This window comes from Cricetulus griseus (genome assembly GCF_003668045.3).
Source record: "Cricetulus griseus strain 17A/GY chromosome 1 unlocalized genomic scaffold, alternate assembly CriGri-PICRH-1.0 chr1_0, whole genome shotgun sequence".
In the NCBI taxonomy this organism is placed as follows: Eukaryota; Metazoa; Chordata; class Mammalia; order Rodentia; family Cricetidae; genus Cricetulus; species Cricetulus griseus.
The window spans coordinates 189,700,441-189,727,950 of NW_023276806.1; the positions used below are offsets into that span (position 1 = coordinate 189,700,441).

The 27,510-nt window shown below is 41.7% G+C and overlaps 1 protein-coding gene across 1 annotated transcript in view; it reads right to left on the bottom strand.

Moving 5' to 3' along the window:
- Ubn2 (ubinuclein 2) overlaps positions 1-26,553 on the bottom strand; it is a 70,802-nt gene extending 44,249 nt beyond the window's left edge. Inside the window, 7 exon segments of the mRNA XM_027391481.2 lie at positions 131-620; positions 1,354-1,457; positions 2,948-3,085; positions 10,932-11,033; positions 19,462-19,554; positions 25,693-26,083; positions 26,085-26,553. Coding sequence (XP_027247282.1) covers positions 131-620; positions 1,354-1,457; positions 2,948-3,085; positions 10,932-11,033; positions 19,462-19,554; positions 25,693-26,083; positions 26,085-26,416 — 1,650 coding nt within the window. The 5' untranslated portion in view covers positions 26,417-26,553.
- Between the last annotated feature and the right edge of the window lie 957 nt (positions 26,554-27,510).

The window sequence follows — 27,510 nt, forward strand, 5'->3', positions numbered from 1 at the left end:
ATGTATATATAGCGAATGTCTCTAAGATGATACGGAAAATAAGTTGTTGCGACTATGGGTTGTTTTTGTCTTAAAACTTAAACTACATGTTTGTGCAGTAAATAAAAACCAAGAGCACCATTACACTTACTACACGAAGGTCCTCAATGCGTTTCTCAAGGAGCACAGGTAGACCATCTGGAAGTGTAGGTACCACCTTGGGCATAACCTGAGCGGTGAGGGTGGGCTGGGTGGCGTTTCCATTTTCTCCCCCTGACTCAGAGAGGGGGCTACCATCAGACGCAGCATCCAGTAATCTGTCAAAGTCAAAGTCATCTAGCATCTCTAGGGCATTTTCAGCTTCCTGAAACAATTCGTGTTCATTTGTGCTAACAAAAATAGGGAGGTCTGGGTCAGCACTGTTCAAACTTAAGTCTGGGATGTCATCCCCCACGGCTGTGGCAGCACAAGAGGGCTTAGTTACAGAGGACGTTGGTAGGGTCACTGGGACTTTAGGGTTAGATTCCTTCTTTAAAGCATCCTTCTCTTTTTGAAATTTTCGTATCATGGCAGCCAAATAAAGGGAATCTTTATTTCGCTTCTTCTTTTTTTCAGATTTGTGGGAATTGAGAGCCACAACTCTGTGAAGGAAAAAAGACTGGTTAGGCTGTGTCATTTTAAAAGTTAATGCCCTATGGAAATGAATAAAATAATATCTAAAATAATTATGTGGATTATGGCAGAAAAAAATGTCTTTTTAATTTCTTACTAAATTATATAATTATATTTTCATGATATCACGTTCTTTAACATCTTCTGAATGATATGATAGGGTTTCACATAGCCATGCTGGCCTCAAACTCCTTACATAGCTCAGGATAACTCCCAATTCCTAGAAATACAGATTTGAGGGGGCCAGAGAGATGGCTCAGAGGTTAAGAGCACTGACTGCTCTTCCAGAGGTCCTGAGTTCAATTCCCAGCAACCACATGGTGGCTCACAACCAACCGTTATGAGATCTGGTGCCCTCTTCTGCTGTGTAGGCATACATGGAAGCAGAATGTTGTATACATAATAAATAAATAAAAAAAAAAAGAAATACAGTTTTGAGCCACCACATCTGGCTTAAACTGGTTCTTCAAGATTAAAAAGTCATAATAAACAAGAGAGGCAATGAAAAATCTGTAAGTGTAATCTGAAACACTGTTAAGTCTCTAAGATGACAAAGTTTCCTGCTTATAATAGTACTGCTTAAAATACAGTAGGTCATTATCAAATGAGATAACTAAATACATTAGTGATGAATATATACATTTCTAAAAGGAAACCATAATATTGTGGTTCTAATTTCCTAACAGTCTTAATTTAGCATACCCTAGTTGTTTGGGTACTTTTTTCCTTGGCTTCTTCTCTTTTTCCCCTTCCTCTTTCCGCTTCCTCTTTTTTACCTCAATATCATCTTCTTTTATTTTGGGAACCTATAAAACGATAAGAAAACATATCATTTATCCAAGTGTCAATATTTTCCTCTTTGATGCTAGCAATACAGCATCTAAGGTAGTGGTCTTTTAAAGTATCTGTTGAAATTATTTGCTGAAAGTATAGTTTCTCAGGGCCAATGAGCACTCTTGCCGATGTTTTTGTTGCTACTGTTGTGTGTGTGACTGTGTGAGAGTGCAGATGCATGTGAAACCAAAGGGAGACAATGGGTGCATTTTTCATTATATTCCACCTTATTTCAGACAGGTCACCAATTAAGCTAGATGGGCTTGTGGGCAAGCCCAGATATCCTTCTGTCTGTCTGTGCTGCTCCAGGATTTGGTTTACAGGTGTGTGCCACCATGCTAGGCTTTTAGATAGGCACTGGGAATCCAAATTCAGTTTCTCATGCAAGAGTGCAAGCTCTTTATCAATCAAGACATCTCACCAGCCTTTCAACCGTAGCTTTGATTCCGTTCACTGGGGCCTTAGAGTTTACATTTTAAATAAGGATTTTTACTGATTCTGGTACAAATAAAGTGTTTGACCACATAGCAGGAAACACCTATGGACAATATTAATTTCTACAACAAAAGTTGCTACAAATCAGATCTGAGGGAAGCTAATGCTTATGAATAGTTCTTGTATACTTTCTTGCCTGTTTTGCTGTTTTAATTTTTGGAGACAGGGTCTCACACTATAGCCCTAGCTGGCTATGTTAAGATCAGGCTGACCTTGAACTCACTAAGATCCACCTGACTCTGCCTCCCAAATGCTAGGATTAAAGACTGTTTGTCTGGGGTTTTCCCTGTCTTTTAAATAGTGTGGCAATCAAACTCAGGGCCTTGTGCACAGGAAGTAAGCACTATAAACTATATGCCCAGCTCACACCAACATGATTATATACACATAATTAAGTACAATTTCACGAAACCATAGTATTTTATTTTTATTTACATTCAGGATTGTGACACAAATAATATTAAAAAGTCTAACTTGAGGCCAAGTGTGGTGGCGCATGCCTTTAATCACAGTACTAAGAAGGCAGAAGCAGGTGGATCTCTGTGAGTTTGAGGACAGCCTGATCTACACAGCAAGTTCCAGGACAGGGCTATAAAATGAGATATAATGTCTCAAAAAAAAAAAAAAAAAAAAAAAGAAGTATCTTCTGGGGCCAGCAAGAAGGCTCAGCAGGTAAAATGCTTGCCATGCAAGCCTAATCGCTTGAGTTTAATCCCCAGAGTTCACGGTGAAAGGAGAAATACAATTCTCAAAAGTATGGCATACAACAATACAATATACAACACAATAATAATACAACAATAAAAAAAAAGGAATAATCAAAAAATCCTGATCTGGTTAGTGTAGCTTAGAATAATACTTTTTAGCTTTCTGGCTCAATTTTTAGTACAGCAAAAATATAAACAAAATATAATAGAAAGCATTTAATATTAATTCTATGTTCTTATCACTGAGATGTCAAACTCACCTTGGGTGGCTTGTGCTTTTGGTTATCTGTAATATCATCTTCTTCAGTATCTGAAGCTTGGCGAAACTGAAGAGTACCAGTGTTGATGTAGAAGCCTCCATATTTTGTTGTTAGAGAAGCAGGGACTAATTCGTCATACTGGAGCAAAAAAAAAGTTTCAAATATATTCTCTTGTCTATAATTCTACAAACATGTCGAACAATGGCATTTACTGACTATTTTCTTAAACAGTAACTGCAAATGCAGCAATTCCACTACTGGGAGTGTGCCCACTCCCAAATGGGCATGAAATCAGTATGCCAAAGAGATCAAAACTCTGATAATGATGTTCCTAGAGTAAGTTTAGAAAAAGTTAGTATGTGGAATAAAAAGCAGTTGTGATCATTCAGTATTTTTTGTTTGTTTTTCTTTTTTGAGACAGGGTTTCTCTGTGTAACAGCTCTGGCTATCAAAGAGGCTGGCCTCAAACTCACAGAGATCCGCCTGCCTCTGCTAAGATTAAAGGCGTGCGCCACCACACCTGGTGATCATTCAGTATATTTAAGAGAGAAATTTCTGGAAGAATTCTGATTGATGCTCTGATGATAAACTTAGGATTAATGGTACTGTTCTTTCTTCCCCCTTCCCCTGGCTACTGTTCTTTTGATTTTTGTTAGAATTCAACAAAATAAAACTCCAGTTTATTTGTTGCATGATGTCCCATACACACATCCAACAAGCCAAAATAAGGCCTTTATAAGCATCTCATACAAACCAGGGACTTAAAATAGACCTTACCACTCTCCTTCTTGACAGAAGTTCTAGTGAAGAGTTGAAAAACTAGCACAGAGAACTAAACATTCAGACAAGAAGCAAGTCCTTAAAAACTCCATTGATTGTAATCTTAATAAGATGGTACAGAATGATAAAATTCTTTGTGATGCCTCTATGTACAAGTAGAATTTTTCTTTCTTTTTTTTTCTGAGACAGGGTTTTTCTGTGTATTCCTGGCTATCCTGGAACTAGTTCTGTAGGCTGGCCTTGAATTCAAGAGATTTCATTGTTTCTGTTTCCCAATTGCTGGAATTAAAGGTGTACGTCACCACTGCCCAGCTTAGAAATACGTTTTTTAAGGAAAACAGAAAAACAACTACTTAGCCAATAAAGATATACTGATGGGGAATGTACTGTGTATGTTTATCTTATTGATTGTTGAATAAAATACTGTTTGGGCAATGAGACAGCAAGTTAGATGGAAGCAGGAGTCAAAGAGGATTCTGGAAAATGTAGTAGAGAAGCGCTGATCCAGGCAGGAAGTGACATAGCAAGGAGACTCATATTTAAGCGAAGGAGAAACAGAAAGGGTCCCTTTTCCCCTCCGCTCTTGCTCCAGTGGCAGGATGTGATCCACCGGCAAGGGAGGATGCCAATAAGGCATCCGATAAGGTAATTCTTATAAAATATATAGATTTATGATAATTAAGACTGAGCTAACCGATGAGAATCCTAGTCATTGGCCAAGCAGCATTGTACCTAATACAACTTTCTGTGTATTCATTTGGGCCCTAACTCAGGCGGGCGGCTGGCTTAAAGCTCACACGTGGCAGTGGGGCTCAGGAGGCTTTTGGCAGAAAGATTTATCTTAACAATATAGTTTAGGATGTGACATGAGCCAGGTACATGTTAGTGCTGGGAACTAACTTATATCACTCCTTCAAAAATACATAGTTTAAAGTTTATCATTATTTCACCCAGTAGGGATGGACAAAAAAGCAAATATTAAATGGAGGCCAATCTTAAGCAATCAAAGTGTTACCTTGAGAGTAAAAACAGTACTCTGTACCGAGCAGTACTAGATACCAGTAACCAGGATGCCTCTCTACTCCAACGATTCTTCAGATTACACTTTGATTAGTTTTAAAGAAAACATCCTTGGGGCTGGAGAGATGGCTCAGTAGTTACAGCATTTGCTGATCTTACAGAGGACCTAGGGTTCTAGTCCCATCATCCACATGGTGACTCACAATCATCCCTAACTCAAGTTTCTGGGGATCCAATGCCCTCTGACCTATGTGGGCACAAGGCACACATGTGGTGGAGACACATTTGGGTAAAATACCCATTTACATAAAATAAAATTTTAAATAAATCTGAAAAGGAAGAAAACATCCTTGTCACGGCAATATTAAAGCTTGCTGGGCATCGGTGGTACACGCCTTTAGTCCCAGCACTGGGGAGGCAGAGGCAGGCGGATCTCTGTGAGTTCAAGGCCAGCCTGGTCTCCAGAGCAAGTGCCAGGATAGGCTCCAAAGCTACACAGAGAAACCCTGTCTTGAAAAAACAAACAAACAAACAAACAAATTATCTGCAAATTGGGGGCTGGAGAGATGGCTCAGAGGTTAAAAGCACTGGATCCTCTTCCAAAGGACCCAGGTTCAATTCCCAGCACCCACATGGCAGCTTACAACTGTCTGTAACTCCAGTTCCAGGGGATCTGACATTCTTACATCAATGCACATAAAATAAAGTTAAATAAAGTATTTAACAACAACAAAAAAAGCAGCAGCTTTCAAATTTTCTTCACTCCAACCCAAGTGCAAAAAATATATACCAAAACCTAGGATATACACGCAATGAAAATGACATCATCCATGAGAGGACCTTTTTAAATTGATTTTGGTTTTCTTTTAATAATCTATTTACTTTTATTTCATTTGCATTGGTATTTTTGTCTACATGTGTATCTGTGTGATGGTGTCAGATAGTAGAGTTAGAGACAGCTGTGAGCTGCCATGTGGGTGCTGGGAACTGAATCTGCATCCTCTGGAAGAGTCGCCAATGTTCTTAACCATTGAGCATCTGTCCAGCCCCTGATTTTGTTTTCTTTGAGATACTAGTCAGGGCTGGCGAGATGTCTCAGCAGTTAAGAGTATTAATTTGACAGATCTGATCCCCAGCACCCACATGGTGGCTCACGACTCTTGCTCCATTCCTACGAGACCTTATGTCTTCTTCTGACCTCCACTCACATTAAGCATACATGTTGTGCATATAGAAAACACTCATACAAATAAGTAACTTACAGTCATGTGGTCGAAACTGATACAGAATCCAGATATTAGCTGAAAAATTAAATCTGAAAAGTGGTTTATTCAAATAGTCTAAATACTACAAATTATATTAAAAACTGATGGAAATCTACTATTTGGTTTCCACTACAATGCACCCTTAAAAAGTCAAAACTGTCTGGGCATTGGTGGCACAGGCCTTTAGTCCCAGCACTCGGGGAGTAGAGGCAAGGTGCATCTCTGAGTTCAAGGCATATCTGGTCTACAGAGTGAGTCCCAGGACAGGCTCCAAAGCTACACAGAGAAACCCTGTCTTTGAAAAACCAAACAAACAAACAAAAGTCAAAACTGAGCAGGGCAATGGTGGTACCTTTAATCCCAGCACTTGTGAAGCAGAGGCAAGGGCCAACTTGGGCTACAGAGGGAGTTCCAGGACAGCCAGTGATACACAGAGAAGCCCTGTCTCAAAAAGCCAAAAGAACAAAACAAAACAAAACAAAACAAAACAAAAACCTGAAGGCATTAGAGATTGCAAGAAACCAGGAGGTTGGGAAGAATGAACAGCAGAGCACAGAGAATTTTTAGAATGAAACTTCTCTGTATGGTACTATAATGGTGGACATATAACATAAACATTAGTTTAAACTTACAGAATCTGTCATACGAGCAGATACCAAATATGAAATTAGGTGATAACTGTTATGATAAAGCACGTGTCGAACCTTGGTAGATTCCATGGCACCTGAGGGTGACGGGGCAGACAGAGCTTAAGTGAGAAGTTTTATTAGAAAGGGAAGGGGAAGAAAAGAGAAAAGACAAACACAGAGACAGAGAGAGGACAGAAGAGAAGAGGGAGACAGGAAAAGTCCTGTCTGCTCTAGGGAACAACAGGAAAGAGAGAGCTGAAGGGGGTGGTGTCTTTCTTTTAAAGGGTCCTTTGCATCTGTGTGCAGACAGGTAGTCATGGAGTCCTGGGCTGACCAGGGTACTGCCTGAGTGCATTCTGCCAGGTGACAGGGGCGGGCCAGCATAATGCCTGAGTCCTTACATTAACAGTGTAGGTTCACCAGCTATAACAGGTGCACCATACTGGTACTGTATATTAATTGTAAAGGAGGGTGGTGCGTGCGTGCGTGCGTGCGTGCGTAGAGTAAGGGTAGATATGGAAGCTCTTTGTGCTGTCCAGTTTTGCTGTGAATCTAAAATTGTTCCAACTGGGCATGGTAACCCAGGTAGATCTCTGAGTTCAAGCCCAGCCTGCTCTACATAGTATGTTCCAAGGTATCCAAAGCTACAGAGCTGAGTCTGTCTCAAAAAACTAAAAACCTGTTCTAGGCCGGGGGGTTGGTGGCACACGCCTTTAATCCCAGCACACGGGAGGCAGCGGCAGGCAGCTCTCTGTGAGTTCGAGGCCAGCCTGGTCTACAGAGCTATAGCGAGAAACACTGTCTGGAAAGCAAACAAACAAACAAAAAAGCCTGTTCTAAAACACAGTTTATTAACTTAAAAGAAAAAAAGGTATTTGTGTAAAAGCATGAGTACATGCAATTTCCATTACTGAATTTCCTTTTAGGTAAATCAGAATTTGAAATCTACATGTTAGCATTATTACTAATGTTTGATACTTGTTAATACTCTTTACCATATTTTAATTCAGTTTATTTGAATATCAAAGCAATTCTGGGACATAGTAACTTTACAGAAAACTGGGTAACCCTAACATATGTTTTCTTGATCAAACGTCCAATTGGGAACTAACATAAAAACTACAACCTAAGATTTCTACATTGAGTTCCAAATAACAGTCAATAGTCTAGATAGAAACATACCAGTCTTAAATCACCAATTGCTAACAGTTTTCATAATGGCAAGGCCTTTCTTAATACTCTAAAGGGCATTGCTTTTATGTCTGCCTTGCTAAGATACCCGAGTATATAGGAACATAGTGTCCAGTGTGCAGCACGATGACAATCCACTCACTCTCTTGCCACTTTGAGCTCTGCCACCATCTATGCAAGGGATGTATCACCATGCAAAAGCTGTAATTTGCGAATCAAAGTATTTAACTAGTGTCACTTCCTAAATACCACAAGCAATCACCACACACTGCAGAAGACATCATAACCCTAGAGAATATCATAATCCTAGGCATTAGAGTAATCTAATACCCAAATAAGAACAGAAGAATATAGACCTTACCTACCACAAAATATGACAAGCCTTAATTCACGTGCTACAAGACAGAGTACTAATAATTCTTATATGTTGTCCTACGTTCATCTTCCTTTCATAAGAGAAAATAGATACTAGAGCCAAAGTTACAGAATTTGATCAAAACATACTGGTGATAAAGGCTGGTGCTTAAATACAACCATTGTAGTAAGGCAGGCAGAAAACATATAAATAGGTTTTGTAGGTATCTGCCAAAAGGAATACCTGGCTCTCGTTTTACAAGTCACTCCAAAATATACCTCCCCAAGCTTACTTCAATAGAAGTTCAGTATGTACCCACGACTAGCAATTTGCCTCAACCATGTATTTGAACTCTGTAAAATATCCTGAATATACATTTATTTAAGTAGATGAATGCAACACAAGACACTCAAATACCTTCAAACACATAACCCTGGGAATTAAAAATTACATTAATTAAAATTAGTTAAGTAACTATATATTAAAGAAGTATATCGGGCTGGAGAGATGGCTCAGAGGTTAAAAGCACTGGCTGCTCTTCCAGAGGTCCTGAGTTCAATTCCCAGCAACCACATGGTGGCTCACAACCATCTATAATGAGATCTGGTGCCCTCTTCTGGTGTGCAGATATACATGGAAGCAGAATGTTGTATATATAATAAATAAAATCTTTAAAAAAAAAAAAGTATATCTATGCACTAATATATAGATAGCAGTATAATGTTGAATTTCAATAGAAAAGAACATTTAATATAAGTATTGGTAATACATGAATACCATTAAAATGTTGAATTTCAATAAGAATATTTGAAATACATAATATTTGTTTATTTTTTTTACAAAGATATACATGTTGAATGTTTATTAAACACAAAATTTCTTGATGACTACAAAAGAAGTTTCATGTTTACTTCTGGTGGAGGATATTTGGGGAATACTTTACTTCATAATCATCTTATGCTTTATTGCTGATTTATCATAAGTGTAACTTATTTGTTTATGTACTGTATGTTACATATGTGTATATGAGGTGCACTGTCCTGTGCAGAGTATATGGAAGCCAGAGATCTATGTTAGGGGTCTTCTTCAGTCTCTTGTCATCTTTTATGTCTCTCACTGAACCTGGAACTCTCTGCTTTGTTCAGACTGGCTAACTGGTGAACCCCAGAATCTGCCTGCCCAATGCTGGGCACTACAGTGCCTAGCTTTTATGTGGGTGCTGGAGATCTAAATTCAAGTTCTTATGCTTGCATGGCAGATATTTTTTTCAACTGGGTCATCTCCCCAGAACCATCAATGTTTCTTTTAAAAGCTAGATAAATAAAACCAAAGAAATCCCAGTAACAATTGTGAGAAAGTGAAAAAGTTCATATACTTATGTGCTTATGACAGTGTGTGCTTGCATGTGTTCTTGTTTTCTGGGTTTTTGGTTTTGTTTTTTTGTTTGTTTGTTTTGTTTTTTTTTAAGACAGGGTTTCTCTGTGTAGCCCTGGCTGTTCTGGAACTCACTCTACAAATCAGGCAGGCCTCAAATTCATGGAGATCTACCTGCCTCTGCTTCCCAAGTGCTGGGATTGAAGGTGTGCACCACCACCTCCCGCTGAGTGCTCACATTTATAAACAGTCTCATGTATTAAACAGGTCCCAGACTACCCTCAATTTACTATATACTCAAGAAGGACCCTGAGCTTCTGATTTCCTTGTCTCTATCAGTTCTGGGATTGCAGATGTACAACTCCATGCCTTTTTCCTTTTTTAAAACTTTACTAATTGCTGGATGGTAGTGGCGCACACCTTTAATCCCAGCACTCAGGAGGCAGAGGCAGGGGATCTCTGTGAGTTACAGGACACCCAGGGCTACACAGAGAAACCCAGACTAGAAAAACCAAAATAAACAAATTAATTAAAATTATCTTCTCAGTTTGGGCAAGGATTAATGATTTCTTCAGGAATTAATGCTAACTATGTACCTGAAAATAAACAACTATTAGTCTCAAAAGATTCTTGCAGGACCTGAAACCACAGCAAACTACATGTAATGGTCTACTACCTTACTGGCAAACCAATACTTGCTGGCTAAGTTCAGCCTAACAGTTTCTTACCCCACCGACCAGAAATGAATATTGCTTTAAAAAAAAAAAAGATTTAATTGTTCATTATGTATACATTGTTCTGTTTGATGTTTCCCTGCAGGTCAGAAGAGGACACCAGATCTCATTATAGATGAGCCACCATGTGGTTGCTGGGAAATTAAACTCAGGACCTCTGGAAGAATAGCCAGGGTTCTCTACTGCTGAGCCATCTCTCCAGCCCCAAATTTTTCATTTTTTAAGTGGTGGGAAAACATCAGATTAAGTATTTCATGATACATGAAAATTATATGAGTTTAAATTTCACAGTCTATCAGTAACGTTTTACTCTTACCCTGCCACACTAATGCACTTACGTACTCTCTATGATTGCTCTCATGCTACAGTCGAAGAGCTGTAACAGACACCATATGGCGTAAAATATTTATCACACACAGCCCTCTATAGTTTGCCAAAATCTGGCCTATGACAGCAACATAGTAACAACTTACCATGAACAAGTCAACATTACATCTGCAGTATTTTTTTAAAAATCTTTCAAGCTATAAAAGTTTCTAGAAGCACAAATAAAACGTCTATTGAAATATTTTACGTTACTCTGCCTTGACTTCCACTGCCAAGAGTTTACTGCCATAGCAAAGATAAGTTACTCACGGCCTCTGAGTTATCAATAAACGGATCTGTCTCATCATAGCCAAAGCCTATATCAATTAAATCTTGAAGTCGATCCTTCCGGTGTTTACGGGCTTTCCCACCCTGCAAAAAAGAGATACATTAGACTTATTCAATGCCTGTACTGTTTCCATAAATTTAAAAGAAAGACCTATTAGAAGAATTCACATAATTTTTGTAGAGGAACCTTCTGTAGGCAACCTTGCATGTAAACTGCACTTAAGTGGTTGCTTCCTCAGAGCAGAACAAGGCAAAGTAGCTATGAGGTGGAAAATCTGCCGACACTTCTTCCACCACACAGTCAGCTCTGGCAATGGGAAATCAAGTTGACAGCATCTATCCTTGACATGGTAAAAGTTACCTTTCAAAAACCTGTAACCCAGCCAGACAGTGGAGGCACACACCTTTAACCCCAATGCTGGGGAGGCAGAGACAGGTGCATCTCTGTGAATTCAAGGCAGCCTGGTCTACAAATAAGTTTTGGGGCAGCCAGAGCTAACCTGTCTCCAAAACAGTCCATCTAGATAGATAAGCCTAAGGAGAGAGCTCACTCTCTCTCACGTATGCTCTGGCCTCCACACTGGCAGCTTTGTGTGAAAGTGGCTCATGTGCACACACAGTAAGTAAAAGTCACTCTTAAAAATACTTTTTATAGCAGGGCGTTGGTGGCACACGCCTTTAATCCCAGCACTCGGGAGACAGAGGCAGGTGGATCTCTGTGAGTTCAAGGCCAGCCTGGTCTACAGAGCAAGTTCCAGGACAGCCTCCAAAGCCACAGAGAAACCCTGTTTCGGGGAAAAAAAAAAATAAATTATATTTTATATGGATGAGTGTTTTGGCTGAATATATATATGTACACATGTGCATGCTTGGTTTCCCTCAGAAGTCAGAAGAGAATGGATTTCTAGAAACTGGAGCTAATTATGGGTTCTGAGAACTTAACCTGCGTTCTCTGTAAGATCAACAAGGGATCTTAATTAACCGCTGAGCCTCTCTGTGTGTGTGAGAGAGAGACAGAGTCTGTGTGCATACATACATACGTATGTATGTATGTATATATGTATGTGTGTATGTGTGTATGTGTGCTCTCGAGTTAGAAGAGGGCATCAGATCCTCTGAACTGGTATTACAGAGTTGTGAGCCACCCAATGGGGATGCTGGGAACCAAATTCAGGTCCTCTGCAAGAGCACTACATGCTCTTAGCCACTGAACAAGCTCTCCAGTCCCCAAAAATTATTCTTAAAAGTTATACCTAAATGTTATATAATTGCACACACAGACATACAGGAATATGAAAAACAAGCACCTATGGGAACTGGTAAAGTCAGATCAAGATGTGTTGTCTAGCCTATTCTCAAGGGTACTGTGCCAAGGTCCATTCTCCATTTTTTTTGTTTGTTTTTATTTTTTCATTTTTTGAGACCAGGTTGGCCTTGAACTAACAAAGATCCACTTGCCTCTGCCTCCGGAGTGCTGGGACTAAAGGCGTGCGCCACCACCTCCTGGCTTCCATTCTCCAGTTTTGATGACTGCAGTTATGTGAGTTATAACCACTGGGAGTATTGAGCATCAAGAGTCTCCTCTACTGTATTTGAAACTTGTGACTCTAATTATTTTTAAATGAAATGTTTCTAAAGCAAAACAAACCATTCTTGGAGATTGCATTATTCAAGTTATACCATACTTTGACCCTGGCTGATCAGAGCATAGACCTCATTATATCTCAGATACAAAATGTTTCTTGAACTCTCAAAGTTCCATATAACTTGGGATAAATAGTTTAAACAGGAAGCAGCCTTCCGCTGGTACCATGAACACAAGTATGGGAGTTCGGCTTGTAAGCCTCATTTTGTAAGCCATATTTACATTTACGGATTCTAATCCAACTATGATTTTTAACCATCTCCCAATCCTGTTTAGGGGAAAGGAAAACAAGGAATGTGGCTTCAATAAAAACTAAATGCAAAGAAAATGGGGCTTGAGGAAGAAAAAGGCTACACTTCTTCTACTGTGTAGGTTCCAGGGATCAAACTCAGGTCATCATCTGTCTTAGCAGCACATGCTTTTATCTGCTAGTCATCTCACTGTCCACACATATTTTAAAGAGAGGTTATCACACCAACCAGTAGTGACACACACATTTAATCCCAACACTCAGGAGGCAGAGGCAAGAGGATTTCTGAGTTCGAGGCCAGTCTGGTTTACAGAGGGAGTTCCAGGGCAGCCAAGTCTACACAGAGAAACCCTGTCTCAAAAACAAAACAAAACCCCCAGAAAGGTAAGTTAATAATACATAGCCCAAGGGTGACCTGAACAACTGTGACAACTCTCCTGCCTCAGCTTCCCAAGTGATGAGGTTATAGGTATCAGCCACCATGCCCAGATTGAAACTATATGTTAATATAAAATATATGCTGTGATTTTTTTTTTTGAACAGGTTTATGGGAAATGGTCAAAAACTAAAAACTGGGGCCAGTGAGATTGTTCTGCATGTGGAGCCTCGCTGTAGCCAAGTCTAGTGACGTGCATTTGGTCCAGGAAACTAACTCCTGCAGGTTATCCTCTGACCTCCACATGTGCAGAAAATAGAAAAATATCTTTTATATATAAAAAAAAAAAACCCAAACTCTGAAAACACCACAACAGCCCTCATTTGCTGAATGAATAAAACTGGAAGGCCCGGGCTGGAGTGATGGCTCAGAGGTTAAGAGCACCGGCTGTTCTTCCAGAGGTCCTGAGTTCAATTCCCAGCAACCACATGGTAGCTCACAACCATCCGTTGTGAGATCTGGTGCCCTCTTCTGGTGTGCAGATATACATGGAAGCAGAATGTTGTATACATAATAAATAAATAAAATCTTTAAAAAAAAAAACAAAACTGGAAGGCCCACTGACACACGAGACACACAGATGACTCTCAAAGGCACCATGCTCAACCAAAGAAGCCACACACGGGCATGGTCCACTTACAGGAAATTCCAGAAAACTAAAACCTTCAGAAACAAAATCAGACCAGAGGTTGCCAGAGAGGTAGCAGACTGTCTTCAAATATATATATATATTATATATATATATATAAACTGTGGGGAGATAAAACTGGCCTACATGGCTGTAGTGACACAGACTGCATGCCTTTATTAAAACTCACCAAGTTGTACAAATAAAATTGTTGAGTAAGAGTTAAATGACACTTCAATAATTTTGACCTTCAAAGTCTGTCATTTTCTTTCTCCTTTAACAAACTACCTTCCTTCTCAAGCTCTCCCTTCTAACTTTTAAATTTTTTACCAGAGCTGGGATTAAACCAAGAATCATCATTTCAACTTCAATCCTGTCTCCCAAGAACCTTTGTTTATTGGTTTAGTCACACCTCCAGCTTCCCTCCATTCTAACAGCCAGGTCTAGCACGCTGGTCATTGTTTTTACCTAAACCTATTCAATCCCTTGGCTTGCCTCATTTCCCTCAATTTTACCTTTACTACATCTAATGACTATTTCAAAAATATCACTTCCTGTAATCTCCTGCCTCGGAAACATCCTTATTACTTGACAAAACCAAAAGCCTTAACATTCACAATTCAAAGCTTTCTGCACAGTAACTCTGACTGCCTACCCGCTTTCTTTTATGATTTTCTGGCATGAGCTTTTGGTCCACTGAAACTCTGGCCCTAAGCACATGTGCTTATCTTTCCTCACACTTCCTGCTGCCTCTCACAGTTCAGCATGGATCTTAAATTTTTCTCTAGGATGCTAATTAAAATCACAACCACTAAGCGGGGTGTTGGTTGCGCACGCTTTTAATCCCAGCATTAGGGAGGCAGAGGCAGGCAGATCTCTGAGGATCTCTGAGTTCGAGGCCAGCCTGGTCTCCAGAGCGAGTGCCAGGATAGGCCCCAAAGCTACACAGAGAAACCCTGTCTCAAAAAACCAAACCAAACCATCAAATAAAACCACAACCACTATTTTCATCAAATACTTTCAGGCAGGGGAGCAAGGTACAGCTAGGTGACTATAATTTGCCTGGGGACATCTAAAAACAAAACAAACAGCAAATGCACAGTGTGTTGTGGTAAGCAAATACAGAAGAGCAAACAGCTTATTGGTAATTGGACTTAGGAGTATGTGTGTCTAGACAAGGTCACCAACTTGTTGCCACTAAAACTGACTTGTTTTCATTAGTGCTCAATGGATCAGAATAGAAGTGTTGAAAAATTGGTGTGAACCCTTTTAATTTTAAGTGTGAATCTTAAAGAGATTATCAAAAAGAATTAACTTAAACTTTGACTATAATATTAATCTGTAATCTCACTAAAATCCTGTCAATAATAGCTCAAATGACATAACTATAAATCATATCAACTATGGCATAACCATTCAATGCTAACAGCCATTTAAAAAACAATATGGCAAAAGACTATAAATACAGAAGAAAAGCAATTTGTTAAATCGTATTCACAATCCAGGGTATTCACAAAAAGGACATTAAAAGTATTCATTAAACATCTGAAGGCCGACAATGATGGCTCAGTGGTAAAGACACTTGCTGCCAAGCTAGAAAAATAAGCTTGATTCCCAAGACCTATAGAGTAGAATGAGAAAAAAGATAGTTGTCCTCTGATACCCACACATGTGACATGCATGTGTGTACCCAAACACACACCACATGAAATACAATTTTTTTTCTTTTAAAATTAAAAACATGTGGCTATAGAGATGGCTCAGCAGTTAAGAGCACTTGTTGCTCTTGCAGAGGATCTGGGGTTTGACTCCAGCACCCACATGACAGTTATACACATCTGTAATTCAAGTCCCACAGCTGGGACTTGCAATGTAACCTAAGCTGTTCTTAAAACTTGTTCTCCCTACCTCAGCATCCTAACACTAAGATAACTCGTGCACCATCATGTCTGCCTTGGAACAACACATTCAACCAATGCCCAAAAGGAGCATATGCACTGTGAATTAAAAACATTAAGGTTTTACCTAAAGGAACTCAAGACAAATTAGCAATGTGTCCTCCCACACACGCCCCATTTTGAATCACTCTTTTTCAGTATTTTTACAATCAGTCTTAATTCAATATTTTCTAAACCCTTTTATACTGTACAGTTTATACAACAAGTAGATCTTATTTAAAGAAATCAAGATTTATTTATGGAAATAAATTTTAAAATCTTCCATTTTGAACCAGGTGTGGTGGCACACGACTTTAATCCCAGCACTTGGGAGGGAGAGGCAGGTTCAAGGCCACCCTGGTCTACAAATCCAGTTCCAGGACAGCTAGGGCTGTTACACAGAGAAACCTGTCTCGAAATACAAAACAAAAACTTCCATTTTGTTACATCTCCAATGAAGAACCCTCTTTAAAGCTCTTTTTCCAAGCACCCCACAATGACTCAGACTATTACCTACTGAGTCACTACTACTGGCTTAACCTGATAATCAGTATCTCAAGCCAATGCTGGGGGATTACAACATCAGTAAACTGAAAAACAAACAGGACATTCCTAGCACAGGACCCCCACTGCCTCTGTGACAATAAAATGGCACAAACATTCACTGATCACTTATGGCAGACAGGGCAAGCAGGACATTAATTGATAGGATTCCAATCTACAACCAGAAGAACAACACCCTAGTTACAAAGCTTCTCAATGTATATACCACAGCCTTCTATAGTTCCATCTTTTTATATCTACAATTGCATTTTTTTAATCCATGCTGATTTCAACCTTTCAGTAAAAAGACATACAGTTTTAAATAAATCAGTATAGTCAACAGAAGAGAAACACTTTGATAACAACCATTTATGGGTATAAAATCTTCCACATGTCCTAAATCTGCTGTTTCACAATAGGTGTATAGAAATTTAAAGACGTTGAAGCCCCCAGAAGGACTCTTAAAAAAAAAAAAAAAAAAAACTCTCAGTTTACTGACATGAAAGCTGGGCTTAGAGTAAAAAAATCATGGGGCTGAAGAGATGGCTCCAAAGTTAAGAGCACTGGCTGGTCTTCCAGAGGACCAGTGTTCAAATCCCAGCACCCACATGGTGGCTCACAGCCATCCATAATGAGATCTGGTGCCCTCTTCCCTCTTCTGACACGCAGGCAAATGTTCAAGCAGAACATTGTATACATAATAAATAAATAAATAAAATCTTAAAAAAAAAAAAGAGTCCTTCTGGGTAATTGTTCTGAGGCTCTTCACTAAAAAAGATGAAATGGTAGGTGTTATAAAAGAAAAGATACCAAAAAATTCAGACTAATGTGTAGTGAGGTTTTTTTTTTTTCTGGTGTTTTGTTTTTTGTTTTAAGACAGTCTCACTCTGTAGCCCAAGGTGGCCTAAAGCTCATAATCTTTCTGTCTCTCCTTGCTGAGGTTTCCGGTGTCGGAGGTTCTGGTGTTTGTAGGTGGTGTGTGTCAGGAAGCATACAAGGCTCATCTTCATGGGTTTGACTTGCTCTCTTAAGTTTAATAGGACACAGCATAACTTGTGATGCTCACAAGATTATTCTTGGTGGTTTTCCCACCTCTTTTACCCCACATGTCTTGAAAACTCCTATTTTATTTTGGAGTTACACAGGGTTTCTCTGTGTAACAGCTCTGGCTGTCCTGGAACTCCCTCTGTAGACCAGGCTTGAACTCAGAGATCTGCTTGCTTCAGTCTCCCAAGTGCTGGGATTAAAGATGTGTACCACCACCACAACCTGGTGAAAACTCCTGTGTCTAGAATTGGGTATAAATTTAGTAATGTCTGGGAAGGTTTCCAGCACAGTGCCTAGTGCCTCATGTGGGGCTCAGTTAAAGTTAACTTTGATTCTGAGCAACTCCTTGCCAAGCCTTTAATACTGCTGATGAATTACAGCTTTAAACTCCTCTTACTTAAAAGAAAAATATCTGCTTCCTCTATCTTAGAGATTTGGAATACCAGTGTTCATGCTTAAGTCAGGATTTTTTTTTAAGCACAGTGATAAATTTGGTGATCCAAAAGTAATATAAACAAAGTAGTTGAAGTGGTCATTGTTTAGAGCATGCCAGTAATCCCAGTTCTTTGAGGGCAGAGGCAGGAGGATCACTACAGGTTCTAGGCTAGACAGATTTAATTTACACGGTGAATTCTAGGTAAGGCTGCAACCTGCTGAAACCCTGTCTCTCTCTCTGTGAAAGCTGGGCTTAGAGTAAAAAAATCATGGGGCTGAAGAGATGGCTCCAAAGTTAAGAGCACTGGCTGGTCTTCCAGAGGACCAGTGTTCAAATCCCAGCACCCACATGGCAACTATCTAACACTCTCACACAGGCAGGCAAGACACCAATGCACATGAAAGAAAAATAAACACATAATTAAAAAGGAACAAAATAACTTCACTCAAGGGGCACAATTTGTTGGTGGCAAAGAGTAGCCTAAATAAAACCTGACTCGAATTCCAGCGTACTCAGGTATTTCTCTCATGCAGAGGCCAACAAGTGTCAAGTCCAACTGGAGTTGCACTTTCAGGCTAACAGAGATAGTGATGCCAGGGAGCACTGACACCCTATCTCTGTAAAGCATTTCTAATGCTCATGAGGAACCAGAAGAGAAGCCTCATTCTTAGCTCACTCAGGGGTTAAAGTGCCAAGAGTAGTTAAAGCCATAGGATCAATAGGGAATAGTAATAGGAGTTTTCTATGGGTCAGTTATACTAAAAATTAGAGGAAAATGTTATATGAAAACTTTTTTTTTTTTTTTTTTTTTTTTGGTTTTTTCGAGACAGGGTTTCTCTGTGGCTTTGGAGGCTGTCCTGGAACTAGCTCTTGTAGACCAGGCTGGTCTCGAACTCACAGAGATCCGCCTGCCTCTGCCTCCCAAGTGCTGGGACTAAAGGCATGAGCCACCACCGCCCGCGAAAACAACATGTTTATAATGGATTATTTACATATTGCCTATTAAAATAAGAACTAGTGTCATTGCATAGAATATAGGAAGTACATGAATATTTAAGACAAATATAACACAAAGTTTCATATACATCCTGATGGATTCTGATCCAAAGGGCTTAGAAGTACAGTCCACCCACTCACTCAAGAAAGAGCAAGGGTGAGGAACCAGGAGAACAGTTATCCATTGTGGAGGTGTGGAGCAGGGTTAGAGCTACACACAGCTGGGTGTGCTTGCTGCCTGTGTGACCATGTTCATCTGTGAGATAGATACGGCAAATATTACTTACCTTATTGTTTTTATTGTAAGAATTTATCAAGCAAACTGTCTAGATTCTAGAAGGACTATAATGAATGCAGCCTACTAACAGTCAGGAGAAACCTGTAAAACTGTCTGGCTGTCAAAACCATTCATTCAGCTTCAATTTGTGAAATCAAGATAAGTAAGCAGTTGCTATTTATAGGCCCTCCCAAGTAGCCACACACAGAAAGCAGGCCAGCAGGGTGAATTACCTAGGTGAAGACTACCACACTCACATATTTCACAGAAAGCAGGGCAGCAGGGTGAATTACCTAGGTGAAAACTATCATACTCACATATTTCATTTCAAACTTCTTAGCCAACATCTCCACTTCTTGCCTCTCCTTACGCTCATCATTAAATGGGTCTTCTGCATGAACAAGTTTCTTCTGATTCAAAGGCAATGGGAAAAGAAGTATTAGAACAACTTCAACTAGACTGCCATATACTAATCACAGATCAACTATAGTTCAGTATAACTGAATAGCCAACAAATAGGAATTCAATATTACAAATTCCATAATTACAGCCAGTGTACTATTTTCCAGATTTGACTCTATCTTTAAATTAACAAGTCAATTTTCCTATCATAAACAAATAGGTCAAAAGCATTAAAGGCTATTTTTTAAAAAAAAATGATAGTTCACACAAGGAAAGTATCTGCAGTTCCTAGACCTACACACACTGTAGTTTGTTGATGGTCAAGAATTCAACATCAAAATTGACTCCACTTGTGACCACCATCCCAAAAGACCATGTGACCACCGCATCCCAAATAAAGCAATCTCTCCCTTAGACCAACATAGGTAAAAATAAAAATATTAATTTTACTTTGATATTATCCCTAAAAAGGGCTGATTCAACCCAGAAATATCCATAAAAAGGTATCCAAATTATTCATTATAGAATCAAGATTCATCATATGCTTACAAGTTAATATTTGAGTATCTGCAGCTGCCCTGGCTTTCTGCTGAGACTTAGAATCAATAATTTCTATATCACCTGTCTCCTGTCAATGGATATCCATTCAAGGAATACACATAGCTATAAAAAAAAAAAAAAGTGCAATAGCTCATCATGGCTTCCTTCTAATAGTGTAGAATAAAGCATTGTTTTAAAATACAGTTTAAACAGACTCCCCAGGCGTTGGTGGCTCACGCCTTTAATCCCAGCACTCTGGAGGCAGAGGCAGGCGGATCTCTGTGAGTTCGAGGCCAGCTTGGTCTCCAGAGCGAGTGCCAGGATAGGCTCCAAAGCCACAGAGAAACCCTGTCTGGAAAAACAAAAAATAAAAAAAAAATAAAAAAAATAAAAAAACACAGACACATACACACTCTGAGCAAGGATCCTGCATTCACCATCCACTTTGCCAAAACAGATAAAATTGTATCCTGACTTTACTATGTTTTCAAAACCATTTTTGTTAACATGTTCCTATCATGTGCTGCTCCATGGGTGGGGCAAGTGCATCCATGTGGAGGTCACAGGGCAACTCTGTGAAGTTGGTTCTCTCCTTGCACCTTTCTGTGGATTCTGGGAATTGAACTCAGGTTGCCAGGCTTGACCTGAGTTTACTACTTTAGCAGATATGTTTTATATGGACGATTTTCAATTAACAAAAAAGCTAAGAACTACATTTAAAAAATATTATTTTTATCCAATTTCAGAAAATTTACTTTGGTTTTGTTGTTTGCTTGTTTTGTTTTTAGGAGACAGGGTCTTACTACATAGCACTGGATGACATGAAACTCCCCACATGGACCAGACTAGCCTCAAACTCAGAGATGCTTCTGATTCTCCCTCTCTTGCTCTGGGATTAAAGTGTGCCTAACCACACCTATCTGAAAGTAAAATTTTTAAAGCTTTATTTTGTTATTTTTGTTTTGGCTTTTTTTTTTTTTTTTTTTTTTTTGAGATAGGATTTCTTTGTGTAACAGCCTGGCTGTCCTCACACTCACTTTGTAAACCAGGCTGGCCTTGAGCTCCCAGAAATTTGCCTGCCTCTGCCTCCTGGGATTAAAGGTGTGATGGTTAATTTTTTTAAGCTGATCTAGCAGCTTCAAATAATTAAAAGTACTTTACAACCAAGACAAAGACCTGAATTTGGTACTAAGGTGCTTCATCCTATATATAAAGACCAACACACATAACCTGCCTAAAACATGACAGGGGAACAGGGGACAGGACAGAGACAAAAAGGTTTATCCTTACCAGCACATCAGAATACAGGGGAACTCCTTAGATTTTAAGGAGTTGATTTTAGATTTAAATTTTTAAATATAATAATAAATATTTATAGCCGCTCTTATCCTAATTGTCATTATGAATGGAAAAAACAATCCTAGGGTAAATAAACTAGCAAAGTAAGACTGTTAAGGAGTAAGTAGGATCAGGATTTTTTTCTTTCTTTCTTTTTTTTTTTTTGGTTTTTCGAAACAGGGTTTCTCTGTGTAGCTTTGGTGCCTATCCTGGCACTCGCTCTGGAGACCAGGCTGGTCTCGAACTCACAGCGATCCCCCTGCCTCTGCTTCCTGAGTGCTGGAATTAAAGGCATGCACCACCAACGCCTGGCAAGGATCAGGATGTCTATGACAGTTTTTCTTGAACCCAGAGCCTTTCACATGCTAGGCAAGAGCTCTACCACTAAGCTTTCTCCCCAACCCAGTCTGACTCATTTCTTATATGAAAGTATAAACACAAAGGTTTGTCATTTTTACTAAGGATCACCGTTTTAAAAAACATTTGTTTGTTTGTTTGTTTAATGTACACCGGGGTTTTACCTGCATGTATGTGTGAGGATGCCAGATCCCCTGGAACTAGAGTTATGCAACTTTGGTATGAGTTGCATGTTCAAATCTTTCATAGGCCTTAGCCAACACAAGCAAGTGACAAGCAACGGAACTCCACAGAATTCTGTGACAGGGCAGTCCCATCTCCACCTCTGTCAAGCTTTTCTCTTTACAGGAGACATTAACTCACTGTGCTCTCAAATGGGTGTTCGGGTTATCTGACTCTTGGTTTGCTAAGAACTCAACTTTCTTACGTATGTGTCACAGCCAAAACTTACTTCACAATGCACTCTGGCCAGCAATGGTGAAGAAGCTGATCTTTCAGGATAGGGATGATTCCAATGCCTCAGTCACCAGCTGAGCCACCGTAATTATGGCATGATACTACAGAGAGGGGAGGGCTAAAGGGCTGACCTAATCTGCAAGGTGACTTTGCTTTTCCGCATAAATACAGAAAAATGCCAACTGTATTTCCATCAATTGTGATTGCTCTTTTCAATTAGCAGGTAGGAAGGGGCTTATTTAAATAAATGTACCTGAGTGCAAATGGTACTAACATATAACATTTTTAACACCCCACAGCTACCAACTTTCAGTTAAAAAAAAAATCTTGTTCTCTGACATAAAGTTACTTAAAAAATTTGGAGACTACTTCTTCTAATTCTACTTAGCCTATTACAGGTACACTACTCAATTACAGTAACTCAAAATGGAAAGACTATAACTCTAAAAATAATCTAAGCTAGTCTTAGTGACAGGCCTGTAACTCCAGCTACTCAGGAAAACAACAAGATCATGAATTCAAGGCCAAAATGGGCCACACAGTAAGTTCAAGGCCAGCTCGAGCAACTTAAAATTATCTTCTTTCAAAAACAAGGAATGAAGTGTCTTGGAGTCATGTCAGTGATACAGCATATCACTGGCCTAGCATGTTCAAGCCCCTTGGCTTGATTCTCAGCATCAGAAAAATAATAATAAAAATAATTTCCTAGAGGAGAAAATTTGGGATTTACCACTTTCGAGACATTCTAATATTCACAGATTTGCTTTCCTGTTGGTCACTCTTCTAGGATTTAATTTATGGAGTCATCACAATTCACTTACAAAGGTGTTATTTATGTTACTAGGTAATAAACATATTAAGAGGACCAATCATAGGAAAACTCAGCAAACTTGCTTCAAAAGTATACTGCATTAAAAAAAAAAAAATTAGCTGGGTGGTGGTGGCGCATGCCTTTAATACCAGCACTCGGGAGGCAGAGGCAGGCGGATCTATGTGATTTCGAGACCAGTCTGGTCTACAAGAGCTAGTTCCAGGACGGCATCCAAAAGCAAGAGAAACCCTGTCTTAAAAAACCAAAAATAAATAAATAAATAAAAATTAAAAAACAGAAAACCAGAATAACAACCTGGTCTACAGAGCGAGTTTCAGGGCAGCCAGGGCTATACAGAGAACCCTGTCTCAAAAAACAACAGCAATTTAAAAAAGAAAAGATAACAAAACACCAGAATAAATTCTTTTGTGGAATTACAGAAGATACATGCTTGAATATATAGTAAGAAATTTGGATCAATAAATCCCTATATTGATAGTATGTATTAAACAAACACAAAAATTAAATCCAATTTATCTGTCTCCTAGAACGTGAAAGTAAAGCTATGTTCCAAACCCTGTTTTCAGGATCAGGGAAAGATCACATACACAATGATAAATACCACAGAATATAAGTACACAGCAGGTTAAATAGTTAAAAACCAGATAGCTAACTATATAGTGGGGGGAAACACCTAGGTTAGCTGGGCGTGGTAACCAACACCTTTGATCTCAACAGTGGGAAGGTAAAGTCAGAGGGATCTAAGTTCAAGACCAGCCTGAGCTACAAAGTGAATTCCAGGACAGAACCACAACACAGAGAAACTTGTCTCCAAAAAGCAAAACTTAAAGAAAACAAAACAAACAAACAAAAAAGGCAGGTTCTTTCTACAGTGTTTGCACAATGGCAAAACACTAACTAGTATTATATATTTTCACCTAAAGATGGTTTTGCCTTGCAGTTTTGTTAGACTTTTTTGTGTGTATGTGTAAACCCTGCAGAAGATTGTTCTCCTTCCACCGTGTGTGTGTAGTCCTGGGGCTGGAACTCAGGTCTTCAGGATTGGCAGCAAGTACCCTTACCTGCTGAGCCATTTGTCACTCAGTTTTGGTTTTTTGAGGCAGAGTCTCACTATGTACTCCAGCCTCCAGAGCACTGAGGTCACAGACTAGCAAGCCCATCTACAACATGTTTTGAATCTGTGCCTTATGAGAATTATAAAAATTGAACACCTACTTCTATTAGCAGGTCAAGTACAATTTCTTTGAAAAATGCTTCAATTAAATAAACAAAAAATGACTTTTTTTTTTAAAGAAGAGTTCTGAATGGAGTCTACAGAACAAAATGTTATGTAAAAGTGGCCAAAATGGTCTCTACCCCTAACAATTCATTTTCTCTGAAAACATTTAGTAATGATGGCTGCACAACAATACTTGTAACTAGCCATCAAAGGATTATCTGGCACAAAATGAATACAGGCTAATGATATTATTCAACGTGAGACTTTGACTAGGAGTCCTTCATTGCAACAACAAAGATAGTTGATGAAAGGAACTAATGAATTCTGGAATCCATTAGACCTGCTAGAAAGCCCAGCCACGTAAAGAGCACAGTCGCTAAACTAGAGGACAGCGTCTGTCTGTCTGCCTCTGTGTCTCTCCCACTCCCCCCTCCTAAAGATCACAACCCACAACAATAAAAATTACAGTCACCGGCAAACCGCTGTCCTAATCCCCATTGTTCACCGCTTCCCTCAACGGTATATCTATGTCTTTCCCTAAGTTTTTTTTTTCTTTTTAAATTAAAAAAAAAAAAAACCCAGCATTTTTTCCCCCATCATGCTCCAAAAGACTACACCGGACAAACAACCCCAATTCGAACTCAGGAAAGCCCACTCAATATGATGGGACAGCCACCGAATGACACAGGAGACCTTTTCCATTCAAAGACAATATGCACAAACTCAACAACACACACACACACACACACACACACACACACACAAAGCTAACAACATTTACCAACACGAGTGTAACCACACGGACGAATCCACTCTTTCATTTCTAACGTGGAATCTCTAGTTTCTGAAAAACGTTTCAAAATTCTCTGGAATCCCCTTCCATGCAGGAAAACAAACCACCGGGCCACGAGCCCATCTCGGCAGCCCCGGCGCCCGGAAGGATGAGGATGAGCCGAGAAGGGGGTCACACACAACCTCTGCGCTTCAGACCGGGGGGCGTGTCCCCCAAGGTGTCCTGGGTTTGTATGTCGCCGTCGTGTCCCCCCCAACACACATACACACCCGCTTCCCTTCTACAGGGACGACGGATGGAGTGCCAGCAAAAGCTCTCCACACGGCTCGCAGGGCCTCGCGGTTCGGTGTGGGGAACACAAATCAGGAGGAGGAGGAGGAGGAGGAGGAGAAAAAAAAAAAAAGCTGGGGTTTCGAAAGGGGGTGCAGAGGAAAGCCGGCTGGGCGCGCGCGGTGGGCCGAGCCTCCCCCCCCCCGCGCCGGCCGGCCCCCGGCTCGCCCGCCCCCCACCCACGGGGCGAGCCGAGCGCAGAGCAGCCGGGGCAGGGTCGGTCCGGGGCGGCCGGCAGGGGAGCGGGGAGCGGGGAGCGGGGAGGGAGGGAGCCGCTGTACCCGTTGTTCTCCGCACAGCAGCAGCTCCGGGTAGCTGAACTCCACGCAGCTCTCGTCCGTGGGGTCCTTGAGCACCAGCTCCAGGCGAACTGTCTCCTTGGGCGGCCGCGGCTGCTGCTCCGCCCGGGCAACCGGGGCGGTCTGCAGGGGCAGCGGCGGCAGCGGGGAGGACGGCGGCGGCGGCGCGGCAGGGGCGGCAGAGGCGGGGCGGCGGGCGGCGGCGCGGCGGCGGCGCGCGGCTCGCGGGCCGCGGCGGCTTCCCGCCTGCAGCGCCATGGGCAGCTCGGTGCGGCTGACCCTCGCGCTGGGCGCGAGCGGCTTGTCGCGCGCCGGGGGCGGCTGCGCGTCGGCTTCGGGGGCCCGGCTCCGCCCGGCCGGCTCGCTCGCGGTGCGGCTCGCGGTGCGGCTCCGGGCGTGGGGGTCGCGCTCGGCGCCGCTCGGCTCGGCCTCGCGCCGGCCTCACCGGTGACAGGCTAATGAACGCGACCCCTGCGCGGCTCCGCCGCCATCCCCGCGACCGGGGCTCCTCGGCTCGCTTCGGCCCGCGGCTCTCGCCTCCACGCCGCGCGGCGCGCCCGCCCGCCTCTCCTTCCGCTCTCCGTCGCTTCTCTTCCCCCCAGCTCCTTGGGCCGTCTCCGCGGACGCCACCGTGAGTGCGGACCGGGCCCCCGTCCCAGCTACGGCGTTCTGCGGGGCTCCGCCGCCATCGCCAGGGTCGCCGCATCCGCCATGTTGGGTCCCCCACATAAATAGAAGCAGGCCGCGGAGCGGGCGCATGCGCACACCGGAGACGCTCGCGTCCACCGTCGTGGCTGTTGCTCGCTTTTCCTCTCGACCTCGCAACAGTTCGCGGCCCCAGACGGCCCGCCGGAAGTGATGTCACAGGCGGGCCCGTCTCCCTGGCAACGCGGACGCTGTCTCCGCTTCGGCTCCGGCCGGCTCCGGCTCCGGCTCCGGCTTCGGAGGATGGGTGGGGGGAGCCTGGGTTCCCGGAGCGGTTTCCTCTTCTCGCCCGGAAACCGCGGCGGGCGTGCTCGCTGGCGGGTCGCTCACGGTGAGCGTCGTGCGTGGCAGGCGATGCGCCGGGGAGCGACCCAGAGGTGGTGGCGCCGCGTCCCGCCCGGCCTCGGCCCCTGCCGGGCTCCCGACGCCGGGGACCGGGGTCGGCAGCAGAGGATCCCGGGAAGTGCGGCTGGAGGACCGGCCCGTGCGTGCCGGCAGCGGGAAGGAAACTCAACAAACCAACGTTAACTAGCTAGCTAGTTAGTTAGCTAGTTAGTTAGTTTAGGTTAGTTAGTTAGCTTAGTTAGTTTGGTTAGTTAGTTTTAGTTAGCTAGTTAGTTTAGTTAGTTTGGTTAGTTAGTTTTAGTTAGCTAGTTAGTTAGGGGGTCCGTTTCCGAGCGGCCGGGCTTGGCTGCTGGGTCCGGGGGAGCCGGATTGTAATTTCGGATTTTAAGGGAGGGATGAGACTTTCACGGGCCCTCTTGATCTGCCTCGGTAGTAGAAAGCGGATTTCAGAGTTGGCTCTCCCTCATCCTCCAGGAAACCCAGGCTTGTTAATTGCCTTAGCCGCGTGTCCGTGTGTGAGAGCCTGAGGAGCTGAGACAGTCAAAGCGACGTCAGAGACTTAAAAAAAAAAAAAGGCTCAGAATTCTGCTCCTTTCCAAAGATGTGCCAGATAGACGGTGATGGTGGAATGTTCACCCCGAAGCCGAGTCAGGTGTGGAGGTGCGCAGGAAGAGGCAGGCTCTTCGCCTTGATCTACATAACCAGCTCCAAGCCGGCTAGCACCTTCTTGACGATGATGGGTGCTGGCAT